The 24,615-nt window shown below is 35.7% G+C and overlaps 1 protein-coding gene across 1 annotated transcript in view; it reads left to right on the top strand.

Annotated features, from left to right (window-relative positions):
• Positions 1 to 24,615, top strand: part of LOC111141116 (NADH:ubiquinone oxidoreductase subunit S4) — a 104,359-nt gene that overhangs the window by 60,793 nt on the left and 18,951 nt on the right. The window contains exons 3-4 of the mRNA XM_022493458.1: positions 10,253 to 10,425; positions 21,680 to 21,753. Of these exons, the coding sequence (XP_022349166.1) occupies positions 10,253 to 10,425; positions 21,680 to 21,753 (247 nt within the window). The remainder of the gene's footprint in view (positions 1 to 10,252; positions 10,426 to 21,679; positions 21,754 to 24,615) is intronic.

Raw genomic sequence — 24,615 nt, 5'->3', positions numbered from 1 at the left:
TCACAAGTAGGCAGAGAGGCAGGCAGAGGCAGAGGTGGGGGAAGCAGGCTCCCTGCTGAGGAGAGAGAGACTGATGTGGGGCTCCATCAAAGGACCCTGAGATCATGACCTGAGTTGAAGACAGGGGCTTAACCCACTGAGCCACCCAGGCGCCCCTGGATACCTTTTATCTTGCCTGATTGCTCCTCTTCAGAACTCTGCTTCATAAATATTTGTTTCCTCACCAGCCCTAAACTCTGATTACCTTCTCTGCTTAGAGAGTACTGTGTTCTGCTTGGGCTTCACAGTGGTCTACAGTGTGCTTCCAGGCATAGAACTGAGACAGTTAAGGACGACATCATGAATTCTTCTTTTAGGGATTATAGTATGATTCTGCCTACTATCCAGTTGTCCAATATCTGAAAATAGTTGCTTAAAATAACTTTCCCAGTTTTGTATGGCAGGAGCAAATCTGATAACAATTAACTCCATCATGGATGGTGGGGAAAGTCCACATACTTACACATTGTGACAATTCTTTTACAATAATGGCTTTGTTGATGAATCTTTTCCTTTGTTTTAACCTACCTTTAAAAATTTGTTCAGCTACTGATTCTCTCAGTTCTTTCTATAAAACATAATTACTGACACCCCAACACACTCTATACAATGGCTTAGTTTAGGTTTCATTTTAGTATACTACAAGACTCTCTCAGTAATTGAGTCATACGCTTACCAAGACCTGAGTTGTGTTTGTTTCCACAAGTTTCTATGCCAGTCTTACTTGAAATTGTAATTATATAATTTAATTGAATACTATGATCTGATTGCTATATAGGGAACAAAGAATACTTTGTAAAGAATGGTGAATTTCTAATAAACAGTTTCTATCAAATTAGATGGAGGTGAAACAATTACAAAAGATTGCCATGTGAAAGAAAATCACAAAATTCTAAACAGATTTTGGACCCAAAGTGTTTCACAAATATCTTTAAATTCTAACTTTACATTTAAGAAACCAAAACTATAAATTGTAGGTGACATATTTTCTTGGTGGCTTGTGGAAGAAATGACACTTCAAATTTAATCACTAGACCTGTGCTCAAAGAAAAAGTACTGGCCCTATTATCAAAAGAGTGTACATCTATGCTTTTTGAGTTACAATACAATGTTTAAGGGTGAATGTATATGTAGGCACATACATACACATGTGCATGTATGTATTTACTTATGTAGGAGTCTCTTATCGTCACTAATATTGTCAGTTGACTATCATTTCCTAAGCCAAAAAGGAGACTTCTGTTGGGTACTTTCACTTTTATCTTACACTAAATTAACAAGGAATTGTCTTATACAGTTTATGTGCCTCCTCACAATCTAGTTTGACTTCATATCGTTGCCTCTTGAATATTGCTTTATTAAACAAGAAGCATTTAGCTTTGAATCCATTATTTTCTATTACTTCCAGCTTCCTTTCCAGATTTAATTAGTTTCATTTATTGCTTAAACCATCTCTTGATTTTAAGAAGTTTATCTATCTTCTTTTCCTTTTCCTTGATATTTTGTGCTGTGGCTTTTGTAATAATTCTTAATGTATGTTGTGTGTATGTCAGCCTTTTAATTTGTTACCAGGGTATGAGAAGCACTATTTGATTAAAAAATAACAAATCGGATCTTTACAAACTAATGCATTTTGTGAGTTCCAAGTGTATAGTGGCTACACTTTCTTGTCCTTTTATTTCAGTTTCTTAAAAAGCTTCTACATGCCTGATATAGCTGCATGTCTTAGTGATTTAAAAATTCAAAATCTTCTGGAGCATTGGATTAAAAAGTAAAAAAAAAAAGTCTTTTTAATAATTAAAAAGATCATTTTATTATAAGTTTCTTCTTGTCAATTAAAAAAAATATTAGCTTACTAACCTTCAGAAAGCTTCAGTGAAGCATATTGGTCTTCACTGAGGCAGTATTGATCATTTATTTGTAAAGCATGATATTTTTAGTAACTTTCAGTTGTTTCAAAGTTAGTAGAAAACAAAGATTGCTTCAGGTGTTTCCTTATAAAAGTGATTGATATGTTCCAGTGGATTTTCCTGATTTGGGGGAGAGAAGTTTATTTCTACATCAATTTTAAAAAATTGTAGCATTTTTTAAAAAAGATTTTTATTTATTTGACAGAGAGACACAGTGAGAGAGGGAACACAAGCAGGGAGATTAGGAGAGGGAGAAGCAGGCCTCCCGCTGAGCCGAGAGCCCGATTGGGGTGGGGGGGGGCTTGATCCCAGGGCCCTGAGATCATGACCTGAGCCGAAGCAGACGCTTAATGACTGAGCCACCCAGGCACCTCTAAAATTGTAGCATTTTGAAAAAAATTTTAGTATTCTGTCATAAAATAGCAGCTTAGTAGACTTGATTTGCCTATGCCATATGTCAAATTATTAACTACAAAATAGAACTATGTACAATACAAATCTGAAAATATTTGCAATCCTTATACTATCATGTTGAGGAAGAATTTATTCTGCCCTTCAGGGTTCTTCTAGATGAACTAAGAATCAAGTTTATTTGAGACAGTTAATAGGAGAAAACCAAATTTAATAGGGTACATATGGCAATTCACATGACATGGAATTCCAAAGACAGTTGAGCAATATGATGCTTTTATGAGCTAAGGAGAGGGTAGGAGTCTGAGGATACAAAGGGGAGAAAGACCATTAGCAGTAAACTAAGAAGAGATGTTTTATAAAAACCCCAAAAGTTCCCTCATTTTATAGGTAAGTTTCTTAGGTGAAGAGGAATCTGTTAATAGCTCTCTTTCTGGTATAAGTAGGCAGTTAAGGGGGAGGTAAAGAGCTTTTCCTAAATCTGCTGAGTTTTGATGGCTTTTAATTCAAAATAATGTTCATGCCAAATTGGCCTATTTTGAGGTCACTTGCTGTTGGTCCCTACAATTATAAAGAGATTGTATGTTTGTATGAGTTATATTTGGGGCAGTTAATTAGATTTTGGGCAAGTGTTACCTTCTTATTCTGGTTTCTTCTTGTAGCTGCTCTTACAAAGTAACATAATATCATTTGGGTTAATTTTGAGGAAATTTTGTTAATTTTTTGGTATGTTCTTATGAGTCAGACACCAAACTCATCCTCTCCTTTATAGTTTTCTGTGAAAAGACACTAAATAAATTTAAGTTGATTAATATACACACAGGTTTATATATAATTGTATAATATATAATAGATAAGTAATAAAAATGTAATAATATATCTATATTTAATTATATATTATATATTATATATGTAAATATATACTATATACAATAATAAATAAATATTATATATTAATATATACACAGAAATACAGTTTCTGTGCCTTGATAGAATAAGTGGAAGTTGGCCTACCTTGTTGGTGGTAATATAAAATGTGACCACAGTTTTGGAAAGCAATTTGATAGCATTTCACAGAGCATGAAAATTCTTACAACCTTCACTTCATCAATTCTATCCTCAGTGACAATTAAAGGAATTAATTTACTGGAGTTTTCATTGCAGTATACTTGAAAGGCAGAGATAGTGAAACAATTTGATTTTTCAGTAATGAGGAATTGTTGCAGATTGATTTATCATAGCCACTAATTTAGGAAATAAATGGGTGAGTCCCCGTGCACTGCATCGCCAACTGCTCTGTCCCAGGGATTCCTGAGGGGGCTGGACAAATCAGAAGCCTAGCTTCTGGCTGTGTTTGCCAACACTATTACTGAAAAAAATCGTTTGCAAGAGAAGCCTATATATAACTCAAGAGACAAGGGTTTGGAAAAGAGAAAGGGAGAAATTTAATTCAGGTGCCTGTAGCCTTTGGAAGTGGCAGACTCAAGCCTTAACAGCCTACCTCTCAGCTGGCAAAATGGAGATCTAGAGTTTTATAGGGAGAGTTTGGTGGTGGGGTTCCATACAAGAAAGCAAGCAGAGAGTGTATGGTCATGGGTAGCAGTCAGTATGTGTTTAGCCCATGATCCTATATAGGTTGGGAATGGGATGTGTGGGGTGTGCTCTTCTGGGTATTCCCATTGCTAATCTGGGGTTTTCTCGTCTGGTGGTTGGAATGTTGTAGTCATTACAAAATATCTTTGTCAACACCTAAAGAAAATGCAGTAAGAAATAAGCACAGTAGGTTTTAGTTAGAAAATGAGTTAAGCGGTCTCGTCTATTTCTGGTTAACTATTGATGTCTGTAGTTTAGCAAGAGGGCTGACTGACAAAATTGGCTAAGACATTGTGATGTATCAACTTAATAGATTTTTAATGAGGCCATGAAAACAAATGTGAACGCTGGGTAACTACATGTTTAAAAAGGTAGTGATGTGATAACCAGTGCAAAATATTATAACTATGTAAAATGGATATGTATATAGATAATTATTGGTAGTTAAGAAAACAGTTGCTAGTAAGTATGTGGATATATTTTTATAACTTTCTCTTTAATATTGTTACATAGTTCACCAGTATCAGTGAAATCATAGGTATCCTGAAGGAGTCATCTTCTGTGTCCCTCTTTGGTCAGGTATTTTCTGATACCTTTTTACCTTTAAAACCTGATTGAATCCTTCCAAACAGTGCTATGACATAGGCTCTGTGATACAGTTTTTAAAGTAGGAAACTGACATACAGAGAGCTTAAACAGCTTGTTAGTACTGCACAGGTAGCAGACAGTGCCTGGAATTCCTCCAGATTCAGATAAATCTCGTCCAGATTTATCTGAATTATACTTCCTTGCTCTTAACTGGTATTGTATTTCACAGTATGATTATTTAGTTATTTCTCCCACACATCACCCGCACCATGGGTTCACAAATTGTAAACTTACTCAGGAATAAAAATTTTGTCTTTATATGCTCTGCATCCCCTGGCGTAATTAACTTGGCATAGTAGGATCTTTGATTTGGAGTTGAAACAAATAAGGGTAAATTATATCTTATTCTTTCAATTTCATGAATCATAGGTTTACCCGTGTGTTTTCATACTTAATAAAGCCAATTTAACATATATTTTACTCAGTGTTTTTGATGTATAAAACAAATGGGACATTCAGCTCTATAAAAAGTATATTTTTCTCTCCAGACCTGAAGCAACTTACTGACTCTAATTATAAAAAACCCTTTATTGTATTTTGATTAGTAACTCAGTTTTCAGGGAAGATAGGAGATTTTCTGCATCTTAACACCAGTTTTATATTATTCACCCTGTCCTTTTTAAAAAGTTCAATATTAATTTTCATGAAAATAGAGATGATGTTTGTACTGTTTTGAGCATTGTGTCCAGTAACTAATACATAGTAGGTGCTGAAAAATGGTGTTGAATAAATGAGATACATTCTTTTTATTGTCTAAGATAAACATTTTACATACGTTAGTCATCATTTTACCTCATTTAGTTGATTTTATGGATGGTGAATTAAGAAAAAAAAAAGATGGTGAATTAAGAAAAGTTCGTTAATTTGCCACAGTTGTGGGTTGGGATTCTCCTAACCTAATTTGACTTACTTAGCCCTTTGCTTTTAACCATTGCTCCTGCTCAGAAGAATCTAGGAGTAATGAAAATAGTTTGAGATTGAGAAACTTCTCTAATTCTTAGTTTTTTACTTGTTTTATGTTTTGCAGTCATTTGCATGTTGCTATTTGTATCTAAACATTTTATTTAAAACTTAACTTTTGGTTTCCTGATAGCCTTGCCTACTATGCAAAGTGTAATGTTACATTCCAACACTGGTTTCATCACCTGGTTGGATTCCCACATCAATGTATTTTTGCAGTTTTTATTTGTATCTGAATTTTTATGGCCCCTAACTTTTTAGAAGTGCTTAAAGATCTTCCGTGATAAGTAAATACATTTGGTTATTCTGTCAACTCTATTTTTCAAATTGTAAAATTTATTTTGTAAAATGTCCTTCATTATTTATGAGACCATTTAATGAGTTTTCTTGTACTAAGTATCTGTAGGGTACTTGAAAAGAAGTTTTTATTACAGATCTAAAATTATTTTCTTTTTAAAATCTTTTGTGGTTGAAGTAGAATATAAACGCAATCTTCAAATTTAGATCAGTTTTAGCCCTGGAATAAATTTAAATACATAATTGGTAACTAAAAGCTTGCAGTAGACAAAGTTCCTGTAACAGTATTTGTACTTAATATCCCAGTATATTCTGCCTTAAAACTTTTCAACATTGATCCATACATGCAATTTAGTGAACTTCTTACCAAAAAGCCTGGTTAAAATTTTGGCTCTTCTGGATGTACTGGGAAATCTATCAAAAATTCCCCAAAGTAGTGAAAGCCTTTTTCATTTATTTCTCTTTATGACAAGTGTAAACTATTAAGGTTAAGTGGGTGGGGCAACTGGAAGTAATTACTAAGGCCAGTGGCATTTTTGTGGTTTAATAAAGGCAGAAGCTAATTATTCAGTTTTTATTTAAGTGAAATGGTGCCAAAAAGGAGGTTCCTGCAGAGCAGCTGCACTCCTTCAGTGTTACCCTAATTTACCAAAGACACAACTGTCACAAACAAAACTTTTAAACTTGATATATAGCCACAAAAGTAAGGAGGCTTTTGTTTGGAGTGCATGCAGAAGAACTCCTTTATACAAATCAACCGGCAGATGACGGACAATGATGAAAATTTGATTCTTTGAAGTCATAATAGTCATTGAAATGTGTGAAATTCTGGTATTGAAAAGAGAGCGACCAGCAAGACTCTAAATCCTGGGTGGTTGCAAGAAGCTTGCTGGGAGGTTTTTCTGCATTTTGACACCAACTTCCCATTGCTTGTTCCCTGCTTCCTTTGTTTAAAAAAAAAAAAAACAACAACAACAACAACAAAAAAAAACAGTTGAATTCACACAACATAAATGGGGACAGTTGATAACCGAATCATACAGTTTTTATATGGAAAACTAATATTTTATAATGGAAATTGGTATTTGAAAGAATAAAGTTCATTTTCATGTGCTGGCATATACTTTATTAATGATTTTTAAAATTCCTCCTCCATTTAACTAGACTTGTGAACTAGAAAGTCAGATGTAAGCTCTTCCAGAATTTAAAATTGTGGAAGAGATGGGTGCTGAAAGACTGGAACTTCAGAATTATGATATTCATCTTTTCGGTAGCAAATATCTGAATGCCCTTCAGTCTGCAAATCATTAATTATTGTTTCTTAAAATTGCATTATTGTACCTAAGGTTGTGTTTGTGAAACTTAAGATAGTGGTATTCTTTAATATTTGGAATATAGGTTTTATGCTTGACTCATCTGTTTAAAAGTAAAAGTTTTAAAATTCAGAAATTAGCGTGTATTATCTGAAGGGTAACTTGATTTATTAGAATTTATAGGTAATTATTAGCTAGTGAGTCTTGAGTTTCTTCAGGTAAAAACTTCAAGGCTTGTTACTCATCCAATGTGATTTAGCTTTTTTGTAGTCACAGAAAATTATGAATTGTTGTTTATAAATATTTTACCGATAAAATGAGAAATCTATAAAAGCAGTATTGACATCTTCAGGGCATTTGTATCTTTTATAAGTGGGTTTTTAAAAAAAACCACAGGTGATCTGTATTGCAATACCAACATAGAAATCTAGAGATAATGTCTTTGGTTCAGTATAGTTTAGTTTGCAGATGTTTTATTTATTTATTTTGAGGGAGAACAAAGAATTCAAAACACAAGTAAAGATTTCAACATAGTGCTTCATAGTTCTTTTCAAGTATTACATTGTTTTAATGGAATCTTGGAGTGGGAGCTTTTAGCCCATTGAAATGTGGCTTAAAGGACAGGTTCTTCTGTCACTAGCTGAAGCTGTGTGGATGAAATGATAACAATAGTGTCGTAATGCATTTTAAAAGTGTGAGAAATCAGTTTGTCTAGACTAAGAGTGTGCCTACAGGGACTAGGAATTTTAGAGCCTCTGTGCCCTTTAGGTGTCAAGTATGTGAGCGATGCCAAAGCCTTTTCATCCTCCGTCTTTGGCCGCAGCTCAACTCCACTGCAGTACCTTACAGGTCTCCTGCAGGCAAAAACAGGGATTCTGGGTCAGGACAACTTAGGCTTCAAAATTCAGGAACTTATTTGTGCCAGTGCCAACTTTAAATTGGGGAATGATAGCAATTAAAAAAAAAATGCCATACTTTGAGAAGCCATGGAAGCCCTGATAGTTCAAAATAAAAAGAGCTTAGCAACATTTTATAGCCACTTGAGAGGTTTTCCATCCTTAAAAAAAAAAAAAAAAAAAAAGAAAACCAAAAAAATTGTCCTTTTCTAGGTTAATAGTACAAATCAAGAAATGCCATTTCCTTTTTTAAAAAGTTTTTTTAAAAATCATTTTGGCATTTATTTATCACAATATAGGAGGTTATAAAGAAAAAGTAAATGTTTCCTATAATCTCATCTTCCTGAGCTAATTAGTGTTGAGTTTTAATACATTTCCTTTCCTGTAAGTCTTAAAGAGGAGCTAATTTATAGCTGTAGTTTTTATGAACTGAGCATGGAGGGTTTGCTGTGGAATTTGAAAAAGATGCCTCACCCTGTAATTTTGTAACACACTTACATTGTTTGTTTATAAGCCACTTCAGCTCTAGTTGAGAAAATACGACTTTAATATAAAGATATATAATATTAAAGAATAAGTTAATATGGTGGATTTTTGAGGACTTCCCAGGAGTCTCTTTCAGGTCTTGAGTAGAGAAATATGCTTCAGAAAGTCATCAAATATCATCATACCTGAAATTTCTTTGAAATTGAAATTGAAATTTCTTAACTTGACAATTAAAACTTACCAGTTAAAATTTATATTCATACATTTAAAAATTATGAACCAGTTATACTTACTTTGCTTTTATTTTATCCTGTATGCAAAGAAACTTTAAAAATGTAGGTGCATACTAGAAATGCATATTTGTATAAATATTTGTATGGATTGTTTTTGGTTGTTTCTGCAAACAGACAAGCTGTGACAAAGTAACCACACCTAATTAATTATTGGTGCAAGTAGAAAGGTATTGTGTTAAGCAGAAGATTGATTGGAAGCCAGCTAAAATAACTTAAACAATTTTGTAAAATCTGTGAGTAGGAAGACTAGTGCAGTCAGAAATACATTTAGTATTTTCCCAATACATACTGCAGCACCAAGTATTAATACTAATTATTTGGTCCATAGCATCGTTTAGAATGGAACTATAAATAAACATTCATCTTCTTTAGCAGGTATATTACAATGAAATTGAAATTCACAAAATTTCCTGGTTTTCACAAATTTGGTATCATTTTCATGTTAACTGTTATTTTTAACCAGTTATTTAAAATTTACTTTAGTAAATGAATCATGATGTTATAATGATCTTACTTTGATTACCATTGGTATCAAAATGGTAATCAAATAATCAAATAATGGTATTACTACCATTACTGAATGGAGACTTAAACTCTGAATTACTTTACTCTTTTGTTTCCTGATTTTTACTATATTTGATAAATAGGTCTAATCTGAGGCATCAAAATTATGTGCATTTATCAGTTGAGCATTTGTTACTGGATAAAAATTATTTTTAAAAATGTCAAGAAAGTTACCATTGTCTTCATTTCACATTTCTGTAAAAATTTTGTAACTTTTCGGCTTACTTTTTCAGAATAGATTTGAAAAAGAAATTCATTGGAATTGAGTTTGAAAATGAAATTGAAATGAAATTTGCTTTTCATTAGATTTCACCAAAGGGAGATAAAATGCTAATTAAAGTTGTTAATTGATTTTGTTTACCAAAAGACTAAGGCCTTCCTTTAAAGGAAATGCCTTGTTGTAAGCAGTTTGACACTGAAATCACTGGTAATAGATTTTTTTCTATTTAAAAATTACTAATTTTTAAAATCTCCTTACTTTTAATATCCATTCACATTTTTTTCTCTGCTTACTAGTTACACCAGCTCATGCAATAAGAATCTACTGACGCCAGGCTCTTCTACCAGCAAACTCTTTAGAAATTGCCAATGCTTTGTTGGATAGAAGGGACCTAAACTGTTTTTCATGAACCCTTTCCCACTGTACCCTAACACTCCACCCAATATACCTTTTCCATATATCAAAATAGCAACTTATAGGGTAAAACAGTACAGTAGTGAAGTCAGAAAGCCAAAAACCCTAGTTTATAAATCTGAATAGAATTGCATGGGTGTACAAAGCAGTAAAAGTACATCAGAGTGCATATGGGCTGTTGGAAATGTGTTTGCTTGTTTTTCTGTAGGATATCACCACTTTAACTGGTGTTCCAGAAGAGCATATCAAAACTAGAAAAGTCAGGATCTTTGTTCCTGCTCGCAATAACATGCAGTCTGGAGTAAATAACACAAAGAAATGGAAGATGGAATTTGATACCAGGGAGCGATGGGAAAATCCTTTGATGGGTTGGGCATCAACGTGAGTACTTTGGTTTAATTTGAATATTGTTTTCTGCTCTTTGTAGATTTTCCTTGTAAATATATTGAAGTGTAAATTTTTTCTTGTATACTTTTTGAGGCCATATGTGTAGGTATCTTGTTCAATGACAGACATATGTATTACATTTACATATATATATTTAGTATTCATGTTAAGTGGGGCCCAGCACAATAAATCCTAGAAACAGTCTTTTCAGAGTACTGTTTATTGAATGAAATGGCTGACAGTGTGAGCACTGTTAGTATGGCCCCAGATGATGTATATTAGTTTTAGATACAATGTGTGAATAGTGTTAAAAATAATTTAATGACACTTTTATTTATTTTTTTGGTCGTTGTTTGTAAGGAGAAGAGTTTAGAAATTAGCTATTTTGAGGGAAACTTGTAAGTTCCTGTGATCTTGTGATTAACAAATTTACAGTGCATTGGAATAAAGTGGTTATAAATTCTGTGGCACCAGTGAAGTAAGTCAGTGACCTAAATCTCTGTGGTGGAATAAAATTCAAATGTTAAATAGCAGGACTACCTCTAGCTGAATTAAAGTTGCTCTTACTAGAGAAAACAGCCAGATAAGCTAGAAAATGATCAGTCTTGTTGAGACTCCTAGAATACTTTATATCCAGTCTGTAGTTGAAAGTGGTTATCTGTTTAAATTATGTCTAATGGTAGAAAAGCATGATATTTAATATCTTATCCCAAGTACCTGGGAGAGTTTTTGTTAAAAATGTCTGCCATGCTGCAATTTAAATAGAACTGTAGGGGCTCCTGGGTGGCTTAGTTGGTTCAGCCTCTGCCTTTGGCTCAGGTCGTGGTCCCAGGGTACTGGGATTGAGCCCTGTGTTAGGCTTCCTGCTCAGCACAGTGTTTGCTTCTCCTTCTCCCTCTCCCTCTCCCCCAACACGTGCTTGCTTGCTTGTGCTCTCTCTCTCAAATAAATGAAAATCTTTTAAAAAATAGATTTTTTTTTTTTTTTTTAGATTTTATTTATTTATTTGACAGAGAGAGAGAGAGATCACAAGTAGGCAGGGAGGCAGGTAGAGAGAGGAGGAAGCAGGTTCTCCACGGAGCAGAGAGCCCGACGTGGGGCTCGATCCCAGGACCCTGGGACCATGACCTGAGCCGAAGGCAGAGGCTTTAACCCACTGAGCCACCCAGGCGCCCCTAGAATAGAATTTTTTTAGTAGAACTATATTTTAGTAGAATGATAATTTAGTAGAATTATATTTTATTTGGCAAAATAATATACAGGCAGAATTTTTTAGGTGTCCATATTCAGTGTTTGAAATGTCATGATTACTCTGTTTCTCTCTTTTTTAAGTTTTATTTATTTGAGAGAGAGAAAGAGCACAGCAGAGGGAGAGGGAGAAGCATACTCCCTGCTGAGCAGGGAGCCCAATGCAGGGAAGGGCTCAATTCCAGGATCTGGGAGCATGATCTGAACTGAAAGCAAACCCTTAACAGACTGAGCCACCCAGGCACCCCTGAAATGTCATAATTACTTTTTCAGTCACATGAGATTTTAATGTTTTCTTCTATATATGCAAGACTCAACAATTGTACTATTTATTGATGGCATCTGCATAGTTTTGTTAATAAATCTAACAATCAAATTGGCTTTATTTAGTGATTTATGAATCAGGTAGGATCCCATCTAGCTAATAGAAAGGAGCTCTAAAGAACTATGCAAAATGGAAGACTTGGGTTTTTTGTTTGTTTTTAATTTTATTTTTAAGTTGTCTCTACACCCACCATGGCACTTGAACTCACAACCTTGGGATCAAATGTCAGTCACATTCTCTACTAACAGAGCCAGCCAGGCACCCCCAAAATGGAAGACTTTTCATATAATTTTTAGAACACTTAAAATCCGTACCTGTGTAAATACAACATAAAGAAGGCTTAATATTTTATTTGACTACGCTTCTCCTGTCATTTAACATACCAAATAAGCCTAATTAGTTTAACATCTCTCTTTTTATAAGGAGAGAATACAGATCTTTTCCAGTTTTCCAGGGACCCCTAGAAAATCCTCAGTTTAGCTGAAGGTCAGAAATACTTCATTTGGAGTTTAATTTGTGGGAAGTTGATTAAAAATATCATAGACTAAAAACACTCCATCAGGAGCGCCTGGGTGGCTCAGTAGGTTAAAGCCTCTGCCTTCAGCTCAGGTCATGATCCCAGGGTCCTGGGATTGAGCCCCACATCCGGCTCTCTGCTCGGCAGGGAGCCTGCTTCCTCCTCTCTCTCTCTGCTGCCTCTCTGCCTACTTGTGATCTCGATCTGTCAAATAAATAAATAGTCTTTAAAAAAAAAAAAAACACTCCATCAAGTAGGATCATAGATTACTGTGTTTGAAACAATAGTTACCCAGTTAACCGTAAAGTAAAGACTTGGGGGGCAAATACAAAAAGTTAAATCATTATAAAATAATAACCTTAGTTGTTCTAATAGGGAGATTCAGTATTCTTAAGTAATTAAACACCTGATAAAAACAACATGAAACATACGAAATTATTTTGAGATCATAAAATCTTTGTTTTCTAGGCAGATTACTTTAAAAGGTAAAGGAAAAAGAATTTTTTAGTCTCTTATCAAAAGCAGACCAGTAGTCCAAGAAAACTTTGTCCTTTTCACAGAGAAAAAAACCACATTCTAATTTAGCACTAGTTTGTTTATTTAATTTATTCAGAGAGTGCATGTGAGTAGGGGAGGGGCAGAGGCAGAGAGAATATCTTTTTTTTTTTTTAAGATTTTATTTATATATTTGACAGAGAGAAAGAGTGCATGCACACAAGCAGGCAGAGCAGCAGGCAGAGGGAGAGGGGGAAACAGGCTCCCTGCCCAGCAAGGAACCAGATGCGGGACTCAATCATAGGACCCTGGCTTCGTGACCTGAGCCAAAGGCAGCCGCTTAACAGACTGAGCCACCCAGGTATCCTGGAGAGAAAATCTTAAGCAGGCTTCACACTCAACGTGGAGCCTGACACAGGGCAAGATCTCATGATTCTGAGATCATGACCTGTGCCGAAATCAAGAATCAGATGCTTAAGGGACTGAGCCACCTAGGTGCCCCTATGCTAGCTTACCATAAAACACCTTCACCCAAATTTATTCTCATCTTAGCCAGTCTTGACTATGCCTAATGTTCCTGTCCAAAGAGTCCTTTTCCTCAAACTTAAGTGGCTCTAATTACATATATTAGAATTTTTAACCCTAGAAACGTTAAAATAAAGTAGGCTCTGTGCCCAACATGGGGCTTAAACTCATGACCCTGAGATCAAAAGTTGCATGCTCTACCAATTGACAAGTGCCCCTAAAAATCTTAATTTTTTTTCGAAGATTTTATGTATTTATTTCAGAGTAAGAAAGCACAAGAACGGGGAGGGTCAGAGGGAGAAGCAGACTTGCAGGAAGCCTGATATGGAACTCAATCCTTGGATTCTGGGATCATGACCTGAGCTGAAGGCAGGGTCTTAACCAACTGAGCCACCCAGATGCCCTAAAAAATCTTAATTTTTAATGAAAATAAAGAAGTAAATGGTTATGAATTTTTTTCTTTACTCTAGCATTCTGTGAATTGGCAGACTCATAAATACTTTTTATTATTTCTGGAAATGCATGTTGTCTTGTAGTAAATTTCTTGGATACAAAACATGTTTATTAATAGATCCAGATACTTATAGTTCCTCTGTAAAAGGAAGCCAAAGTAATTGGAATACAGATAAACATGTATTCAGTAATTGATATTTCAGTTTTTCTTATTTGTAAATGATCTATATATTTAATGATCCTCCATCACTTAATTTAACACAACTTTAAAGTTTCAGGTTAACAAAAAGATTTGGGAAAACAATTTTAAAAATTCATCAAAAAATTTTTATCCTGCTTTCATCTATTTAATTCACTTGTTCTTGGGACACCTGGTTGGCTCATTTAATTAAGCATCCAACTATTGGTTTTGGCTCCATTCATGATCCAAGGGTCATGAGATTGAGCCCCAAGTAGGGCTCCACAGTCAGTGAGGAGTGTGCTTGGGATTTTGTCTCTCCTTCTGCCCCTCCCCACTCTCATGCATGTGCGTGCTCTAAAATAAATGTTTAATTCTCTCATTCTCAATAATTATATTTAGATAACTTAGAAAATTCATCATATTGTTAACTTTTCTTGCTGACAAGTTCTGTAACAGAGGTAATGTGAACATATTTGACTACTAAGCCCAAGTAGAATAAAAGTTGTATGTCTGCATTATATTCACTATTGATAACTTTAAAGACCTATTTTAATTAAACCAACAAACTTAAATTAGCTTTGATGCTGAATATGCATTAATAAGAAAAGCATTAGGTTAGTTTCTCTTTATATCTGAGAAATTTAGGGATACCTTAATTCAAAAAATGCTTAATTTTCTTTAAACCAATTTAAGAGAGCTCTTTTACAAATTAATTTTACCAGTACCATCTAGATAAAAAAAAATCTGTAACACATATATTTAGACACATGTAGACATACAGACAGATGTAATGGAGAACTTACAACTTCTATTTTAAAATTACTGCCATGAATCAGGTACAGTAATACACAGCTCACTAAGTATAAAAGAAGTTGGATCTAAGTTCTTTTTCTAGTAGATAGAATAACTTAAGTTTACCTGCTCAGATGGCTAAATATTTTTTACTAATATTTCTGGAGGAAACATCTACTTCACTTGAGCTGATGTTGACAGATTTGCATAGGACCTTTGAGGATACTTTTTTCTGGTGTCCCAGTTGATTACAAATGAAACATCAACCCTTGGGCCATTGTTTTGATTGTGGGCCCCTAGGAAGGTGTGGTGTGGGGGACCCAGATGCCTGGCCTTGGAGCTATTGTCGCTGTAAGGCCAGTAGCTTGGCAGACCTTTGTTGGTGGTGGTGTTCCCCAGTTCTTTGAAAATGCTCATCTGTTAACCACAAGTTCAGTCAGTTGTCTCCCATCATGTTTTCTGCTTATTTATCAATCCACTAATCTCAGGAAATAATCCATTTACAAATAGGGCAGCTAGAGCAAATTGGGTTATCTCGTTTATTATATGGAGCCCCGGAATGCTATAGGAAGGAACCTTCCAAGTGGGCTTAAAGTCTGCGGCAGATTCATCTTTGAATAATTTACCAATTAATGTGAATGGGTCAGATTCTGGGAATGGCTTTTAAAGATCAGTCGGCTGTTCTGTACACTTTTTCTAGTCCACAAAGCGATCAGGTTAAAGGTTAAGGATCCTGGATATCCTCCTTGAAGTTAGACCGTCCCGCTTTTTGGATCCAGTTGTGGGCTTCACCAAGTCCCACCAGCATGTGCACAAACTGACAAGATCTGGCAGCCTGGGGTCATAGGCCCTCATAATGACCCTAATAAATTCTTCAGAAAACATTGGGGATCCTCCTTGGGTTTAGGAAATTCTTTAACTATGGTTTTTAGTTTGATCTTTGACCAGGGAGTGAGTCACCCTGCAGCCTCAGGTGATTTTATCATAAAAGATAACCTTTTTATAGTCTCATCAGAGTGGAATGGCTATTCAGATATAGGATTAATAGAATGTTGAATACTCAGATAAAGGAAGATTGGGGGGGCAATAGAAATCATGTCAGTTTTACTTTTATTAAGTACCTCTTGTGTCTTTAATTTTTCATTAGCCTTTTGCTTCATTTTTTTAAATGAAGCAATTTGATACGTTTTGCAAGCTTCTGAATACCAATTAAAACACATATCCCATTCTAAATTTGTTCACTTCAAGAACCCCTGTTTTCAAGTGGATTTCTTAAATGAATGATCTCATCTAATTGGAATGTTTGCCGTAATGGCCATTGTAATTCCAGGTTGTCTCTAATAAAATTTTGATGTTTTTCTAGATATTTAAAGCTTCTGAGACTCTAGTTCTTAGACAAAATATGCAGATGTGCCAGAAGGTGGCATGCCTAACTTTTTAGAATTTAAGGATCTCCCTCTCTTTTTTTTTTCCCCCTCCTCCCCTGCCCCACCCCACGCAAGCTGAGCCTTTGGGTCTCAGAGCCAAACTAATACCTAAAAGGGATGTGCTACTGCATTGGGAATTTTGTGGTATTTTGCAGTATACCTCATTGCACAGAAATTTTCTTGAGGTTGGCAGTGATACAGTGTCAATCTAATCCATTCTGCAATCAACTTATACTAACCTGGGAATCTTTGAGTTTGGTGGTGAATATTCTAGAAGTTTTTGAGTTCTTAACATGTTCCCACTGATTCTTGGAGCTTTTTGGCTTTCAGCATCCCCACTAGCATTAACCTTTACACAACACAAGACAACAGACACATATACCTTAATATATTGACAGTAACCAAGAGATGTTACTGTGTCCTGGCCATGAGATAGCCCTTTGTGTACCACCAGTATTTTCCATCATGGAACCTTGGACTGGGGAAAGGATTGAACTATCAATACCAACAAACAGGGTCTGGAGGCTCCATATCAGTGGGAAACTGCAGCTGCCATTAACAGTTTCCATATGGCTCTTGGGATAGAATCAAGGACTAGGGGTTTTCACCAGTTAAACCGGAATTCCAGAATTGTGATGTTATCAGCAGCTCCCAACATAGGACTGACTAGTAAGTCAGTTAGCTTGAGACTGATAGCGAGTGGAGCTCAGAATCAAGAAGAACTTACCCATGGCTCTTGGAAATGGTGAAAAAGACCAAGAACTCAAGAGTTTGTGGGTACCATACACCTGTCACTCATTGTCTCTGAATGCCATCAGAAAGTTGCTTCAGATCCCACTGCTGCCATTAAATTGGTTAAAAACAAAATTCAGCTGAGTAAATTTAAAGAACAAATTGGTTTTATTCATTGATTCATGAATCCGGCAGTATTCCACCTAGCAAATAGAAAAGCTTCTAAATGGTGTGTGAAATGAAAGACTTACAGGAAGAAGGGGGCAAGGACAAGGAAAGAGCTGATTATCTCATCTCTCTGGTATTCCAGATTAATTCTTTTAAGATTACATTCCTGAGAGAAGTTGAAATTGCAGTTATGTTAAAGTGAAGTCTTGATTTGCTGATGTGGGGCCAAGTACAAGTGACTCCATTTTGGGCCTGTTGTCTTTTTGTAACAGTTTTCAGTTGGGGTTATTATGCATAATACAAAAATGAAGATTCTTGTACATATCTTCTGGTGAACCTATGACTTCATATTAATATGCTAATTAATCCCTGATCCAGCCAATTTCTATTAAGAAGTTTAATTCTGAAAAAAAGGAAAAGAAAAAAAGTTATTCCGTTAATTCTCTATCCTTATGCCTATCCATTTAATGACACTGGTAATGTGATGAGTTTTGCTCTAGAAGACAGTTAATTTTGAATAGATTACCTTGAGTTTGTGGAGGATTTACTTTATGCTTTGTTAGGTTGGGTCTCTTTCAGTTTTACTAGTCCTAAAACATAGTGTTAAAAAAAATAACAAGGCACAGGGGCACCTGGGTGGCTCAGTTGGTTGAGTGTCTCACTCTTGGTATCAGCTCTGGTCTTGATCTCAGGGTCATGAGTTCAAGCTCCAGGTTGGGCTCTATGCTGGGTGTGGAGCCTACTTAAAATAAAAATAATAAAAAGGCATGGCCCTTTTGAGGTTTCAGTGGAAAGGACAAGGCTCTTACCAAGTCCTTCTATCTCCGTGGAACTTCAAACTCAGTCTCCCCTGTAGCAAGGAAACAGCTGCTGAAATCTCTGCTTAGTTCTTTGAGCCTTCTCAGCTACTGTTTTAGAACCCTAAACATTTGTGTGCAGTTCAGAAGTTGCCTCCTCTGCAGATTCCTCCTTTTCACTGTTACCTCTGCTAACTTTCTAGCTGCTCTGGCAGTCCTAAACGCCTGTCTCCAGATTGCTTGTGCTGGTAAGACTGTGGCTTTCTGCTTGAGTTCTTGATGGTCCTAACGTCTGGACCAGAGCGTACCTTTAGAGGAAGAACTGTCAACTGGAACTAATCCTCTGTGGCTCCCTCCTTTCAAGAGTTGAATCCTCTCCATTTTCATTCCTGCTTTTGGCCACTCTGTTCCCTTCATACAGTTGGGCTTTTTTATTGTCTGTAGTTTATTATGTAATTGTTAGGCAGATAAGTCTGATTTAATAGTAGGTAAATCTGCCATTACCCAAATTGGAACCTTAGTAATTAGGAATTGAGCAAATGAAGTTTAAAAATATAAGTAAAGATTGAAAAGAGAGTTTATTTATACTTAGAGGAGGGTAGGATATAAATGATTCATGGAAAAGATTCATTGTAAACCATGAGAGATACTTGGGATGGACCTCTATATGCTGAGATAGTGGCCTCTCTCTGTATTCCTAGTGGAAGGAACAGACTGAGCTGGTGGGAACTTACAGGCTACATTTAGAGAAACACTTAGCAATCTGTTTGACTAGTTGGTTACCTCCAAGGGGAATAATTAAAAAGACTGGAAACTGTGTTCTGATCATATTGTAGAAGTGCTTGAATGCTAAAGTTTAAGAAATTTAGAAATTCTTTTGGTAGACAATGGGAACTATTTTAAATTTTATTTATTTTTTTAAAGGTTTTATTTATTTGACAGAGAGACAGCAAGAGAGGGAATACAAGCAGGGGGAGTAGGAGAGGGAGAAGCAATCTTCCTGCTGAGCAGGGAGCCCGATGGGGGCTTAATCCCAGGACCCTTGGATCAGGACCCAAGCTGAAGAAGGCAGCCTCATGACTGAGCCACCCAGGCACCCCTCTTTTTTTTTTTTTTTTAAGATTTTATTTTATTTATTTATTTGACAAACAGAGATCACAAGTAGGCAGAGAGGCAGGTAGATGCAGAGGGGGAAGCAGGCTCCCCGCTGAGCAGAGAGCCCTATGCGGGGCTCCATCCCAGGACCCTGAGATCCTGACCTGAGCCAAAGGCAGAGGCTTAACCGACTGAGCCACCCAGGTTCCTCCTTCTTTTAAGTTTTAAAGTTGGACAATGAGTTTGAGTGTCGAACTTTAGGAAAGTTAATCTGACAACGTGGTGAAGGGTAGATTGGAGTTGAGGAAGAGGAAAGATTAGTTAGGAATGTATAGCACTTTGGGTAAGGAAAAGAAAGGGTGAAAGCTACTTGTGGCAATATACTTAGAAAAGAACTTCAAAATAGAGGAGATGGAGAATAGGAATAGAAACAGGATGGCTGGAAAAACGTTGGCTTATTGATGCAGGTTGTTACTGTTCAACCTATGTAATTTTTTCTAAATAAAGTGAGAAAAATAAAGGCTATACCACCTTTGCAGATTATAGAGCTCTTGGCTCCTGAGTTTTCCCTACAGTTTTTCTGTTTTGCTTCCTGTTTTCAGCTAAGCTAACATGAATGTCAGCACTCATCATATTATAGGATCAGGGGCTCCTAGGTGGCACAGTTAAGCATCTGACTTGGTTTCAGCTCAGGTCCTGATTTCAGGGTTGTGGGATCCAGCCTACCGTCAGGCTCAGTGCTCAGTGGGGAGGGAGTCTGCTGGAAATTCTCCCTCTCCCTTTGACCCTTCTGCTCATTCCCTCTCTTTAAAATAAATCTTAAAAAAAAAAAGTAACTGGGGTTGCTGAGTGGCTCAGTTGGTTAAGCGTCTGCCTTCAGCTCAGGTCGTGATCCCAGTATCCTGGGATCCATTCCTGCTTCAGGCTCCTTGCTCAGCAGGGCGCCTGCTTCTCCCTCTCCCTGCTGCTCTCCCTGCTTGTGCTCTCTGTCAAATAAATAATCTTTTAAAAAAATTAAAAATAGGGGCGCCTAGGTGGCTCAGTGGGTTAAGCCTCTGCCTTCGGCTCAGGTCATGATCTCAGAGTCCTGGTATCGAGCCCCACATCGGGCTCTCTGCTCAGCCGGGAGCCTGCTTCCCCCTGCCCCCTCTGCCTACTTGTGATCTCTCTGTCAAATAAATAAATAAAATCTTTTTAAAAAATTAAAAATTAAAATTACTGGATATTTATGTTGACATTTCTGTTCTCAGTATAGTTTATCTAAACTATCAACTGGGAACTCATTATGTGCTTCGAAAAGGAGGGATCAATATAAAATTGTGTTATTGGTACTAATACAGCTAACTGATGGGAAGCTCTTTTTCTTTCAGGGTGGGGCAGGGGGTATGGTAAGAATACATATCATTATAGAGATCTCATAGGAGCCCCAGAACAGTAACCATTGTAGAGGACTAGAACTTAAGCAGCAATAATTTGTGGATCTTCATTTCAGTGAGGGTTACTTCTTGTATATTCTCTCCCTGTATATCTCGTGTCTTCTCATTATCCATATTACGTCCTAAATGTTTACTTTCTTACTTCCACATTTCTAAATGATGTTTCACAGAATGTTGTATTCACCTTTGAGATATTCATAATAAACATTTGTAGCAGTGTTCTACCTTTTTTTTTCTTTTTAAAGATTTTTATTTATTTGACAGGAGAGAGACACAGCAAGAGAGGGAACACAAGCAGGGGTAGTGGGAGAGGGAAAAGCAGACTTCCGGCTGAGCAGGGAGCCTGACACGGGGCTCGATCCCAGGACCCTGGGATCATGACCTGAGCAGAAGGCAGACACTTAACGACTGAGCCACTCAGGCGCCCCAGTGTTCTACCTTTTTATAAATGTACTTATAAAAGTGATATTTCTGAAATTATGTGATATTTTGTACATTTTTTTTAAGGTTCTGTGTAGACTTGTAAACATTATCACTAATCCTAGGTTGAAAAACTCAATTAGATGTTGATTCTTGGAGCTTTATTTTTTCATGGGGCCATATGCTTAATTATTGTCTGTAATGATGGAGGGTTCATTTAGATGTTATTGCCATCTGTTTTTTGAGATAATGATGATTCCAGTTGCACTCACCAGTAGATTTCTTGATATTGAATTTATAAGGTCAATTTGAGAATTCCTTTGGGATTTTTAAATTCAATTAAATCTTTTTTTTTTTGAAGAGTTCAATAAATGAGTTTATTAAGGACTAAAAATTGCTGAATGTCTTTATAGTTACAAATTTTTTAATTTGACAGTACAGGTTAGAAAAATCTCAGTTTAACACAGGGAAATATATTTAAAAAGTTAACATTTTAAAATAAGATAATTTCATTAGTAGTATACTTATCTGATATTATAGCAAGTATTTATTTTCTAACATTTTACTTTACTTAAATAAGCCTTTTTTCCCTGCCAAAGCTTAATGTTAAATCCTGGAAAAAAATTGTTTCTTACAGGGCTGATCCCTTGTCCAACATGGTTCTAACCTTCAGTACTAAAGAAGACGCAGCTGCCTTTGCAGAAAAAAATGGTATGTTTGGTCTGTTTTTGTTTTGCTTTGACAAGTGAAATCAAGATATGATTTTATGTTCTTGACCTTAATCAGAAGCAGGCAGGAATATAGAATTTGAGTTGAAAGACATCTTGTAGTATGTCTAATCTAGTGGTTTTTAGATTTTTTTATACCATCAAAACACCTCCCCCCTCCAAAAACTAAAATGGAATAACCACATGTAAAAGCCAAAATGCTCTAATTAGAAATAGAGGCAGGGAGTAAAACTAATTTATCTCCTACCTTGATCATGGCTTGCTCTGCAAAATCACTGATACTTAGTTTTTAAACTCTAGTTGAATGTCTCATAAAGCAGCCTATTCCAGTTTTGAGACCTCTGTTTCTTACTTTGATCCAAAATCTCAAATCTATAATTCTATCTTGTAGCTCTTTAATTATTTGGAAAATAGTTATCATTACCTTATTCTTTAATTTTCCTTAAAATTCCTTAAAGTACCTTAAATTTCACGTAAGCCTAAATATCTGTGGGTCACTTTTCTATATATGGTGAGTATAACACCAAGCATAATCTCACTTTACTATTAGATTAATACAGCCTAAGAGGGTGTTAGTTTTTGAGATAGCCACCTAAAACTATTGTTTATATTGATGCTACTATCAACAAAAAAAATACAGATTTTTTTTCTCCATTATCTATTAAGCCATGCAACATGGTAGTGAAGAGAGGTTTTGGAGTCAGTCCAGTCTGAATTCTGATCCTTATTATGCCACTTAGACTGTATATGATTTTGGATTAATTTCATAATGAACTTAATGTTTTCTCATTGTTGAAATCATGATACTTTACTCATAGTCTACCTAATCTAGTACCTGATACATAATAGTAACTATTGGTTCTGACCCTTAACTCTCTACATCTGCTATTTCTGCTGTTTCTCTCTCTTGGATTTGCTATACTACTGTATATTTGTACCTAATGCATTCTTCTTTTCTAAATGGTCAGTTGAATTTGAATCTGAGTTATCTATTTGAATGAGATAATGTCTACTTAAGTATATTTTTACTTTAAGACAATAAATAAATGTAAAAGGTTATTACTGTTACTAACATATTTGACTTATAAATGTGAAAGCACTATAAAGCTTATTATCTAAGATATTTGCTTTTTATTTATTTGTTTTTTTATAGATTACCATTATCTCCATTTTTTTTTTTAATCAGATAGAGATCACAAGTAGGCAGAGAGGCAGGCAGGGGCGGGGGGGGGGGGGGGGGGGGGAGCAGGCTCCCTGCTGAGCCTGATGTGGGGCTCCATCCCAGGACGCTGGGATCATGACCTGAGCCGAAGGCAGAGGCTTTAACCCACTGAGCCACCCAGGCGCCCCAGATATTTGCTTTTTAAATATTTTACCCTTAGTATTATATAGCTTATGATTAAGAGTGTGAGGCCAAAGTGCCTGGGCTTGGATCCATGTTGGTCTCTTACTATTTGTATGTCTTTGTACTTCTGTTTTCTCCTATGTACAATGGGCATTGTTATGAGGATTGAATTAGTTAATAAAAGTGTTTAGAACATAAGTAAGAACATAGTTAAGTTTAATTGTATATAAGTTTATCCTATTCTTTTTAGACTTTTTAAAATCTGAAAAAAAATTTATAAGTAAAGCTTCTTATTAAAACATGTTCTTGGCAGTTTCAAAATTTCTTAATTACGGAATTATTCTCAAAGTGGTCATAGTCTTTAAAATGTTATTTTGATTTAAATTACTTTTTAATTAAACTGTAATATAGCTTATCAAAAACAGTTCTATAAGTGTTTTCCATCTTTGCAGCCTACCATATTTTGTGTCTGACACCTTGAAAATTATTCATTTGAGATTTGCAATGTGAGTTTAATAACAGGAAATCTAATTAAATTGTTAAATCTCTGGTTACAATGTCTAAGTGGTCACCAGGACTGCATGACTACAGTTGCCATGTGATTGCAGGTGTGAACTAGCCACTGCTGCTGTTGAAATCACATGCTTTCTCACTCCGATTTCTGCCTCCCTCGGAAAGAAAACTGAAGAACATTATCAAAGTCAATAGTGTAACTTGCAAAAGCTTTGTAGATAGTATCTTATAATACTATAGGCTAAGAGTGGATCAGGAATTTTAACCTACAAGGTAGTAGGAACCATATCCATCTTAGTCACTGCCTTGTCCCCAGCACCTAGCATAATACCAACATAATGGACATGGGTTATATGGTAAAATTACTGACTTTCTAAAATACATTCTCTACTTAGAAATTTGAAGCCAGTCTCATCTCCTGGGAGAGTTCTCACTGATTATTCCATCCTTAAATTCACTATAATTACTTGTGATCTGCCTCATTTATCTAAACATTCAGCATTGTATATTATATGTAAAAAGACTTTATATATAAAGTCCAGTTTCTCTAGTTATTGAGGCAGCAAGTCTAAGCAAATCATTGAAATGATACAGAATCATTGGGGTGGGGGATCTTTTCCAACTACCCACATCTCTTGGGTAGGTGGATAGTGGTAATATTCAGAAGGTTTCCCTCTCCCCTCGTACCTAATAACATTTTGTTGTGAGCTAATGCTGTTGAAGGTTGGGTGAACCAATGTTCTGGTTAGTGAAAGCATTAGAAAGAAATGATTTAGAACTTGTTACTAACATATAACAACTTGGATTCAGAGACCAGTAACTAGGACTCTCATTCCATAACTGTCTGGTTTACCAGAGATCTTGAGCAACTCATGTTTCACTAAACTTAATCTTTGATAAACATGTTCTTCCTCTTTGAAATGAGAAATTGGATTGGATAATACTCAAAAACTATAGACTTAAGGATATTAAGCTCACGGGCCAACT

Source organism: Enhydra lutris, unplaced genomic scaffold, assembly GCF_002288905.1.
Source record: "Enhydra lutris kenyoni isolate GAN:26980312 unplaced genomic scaffold, ASM228890v2 scaffoldscaffold5, whole genome shotgun sequence".
Classification (NCBI taxonomy): Eukaryota; Metazoa; Chordata; class Mammalia; order Carnivora; family Mustelidae; genus Enhydra; species Enhydra lutris.
This window is presented reverse-complemented; position numbering and strand designations above follow the sequence as displayed.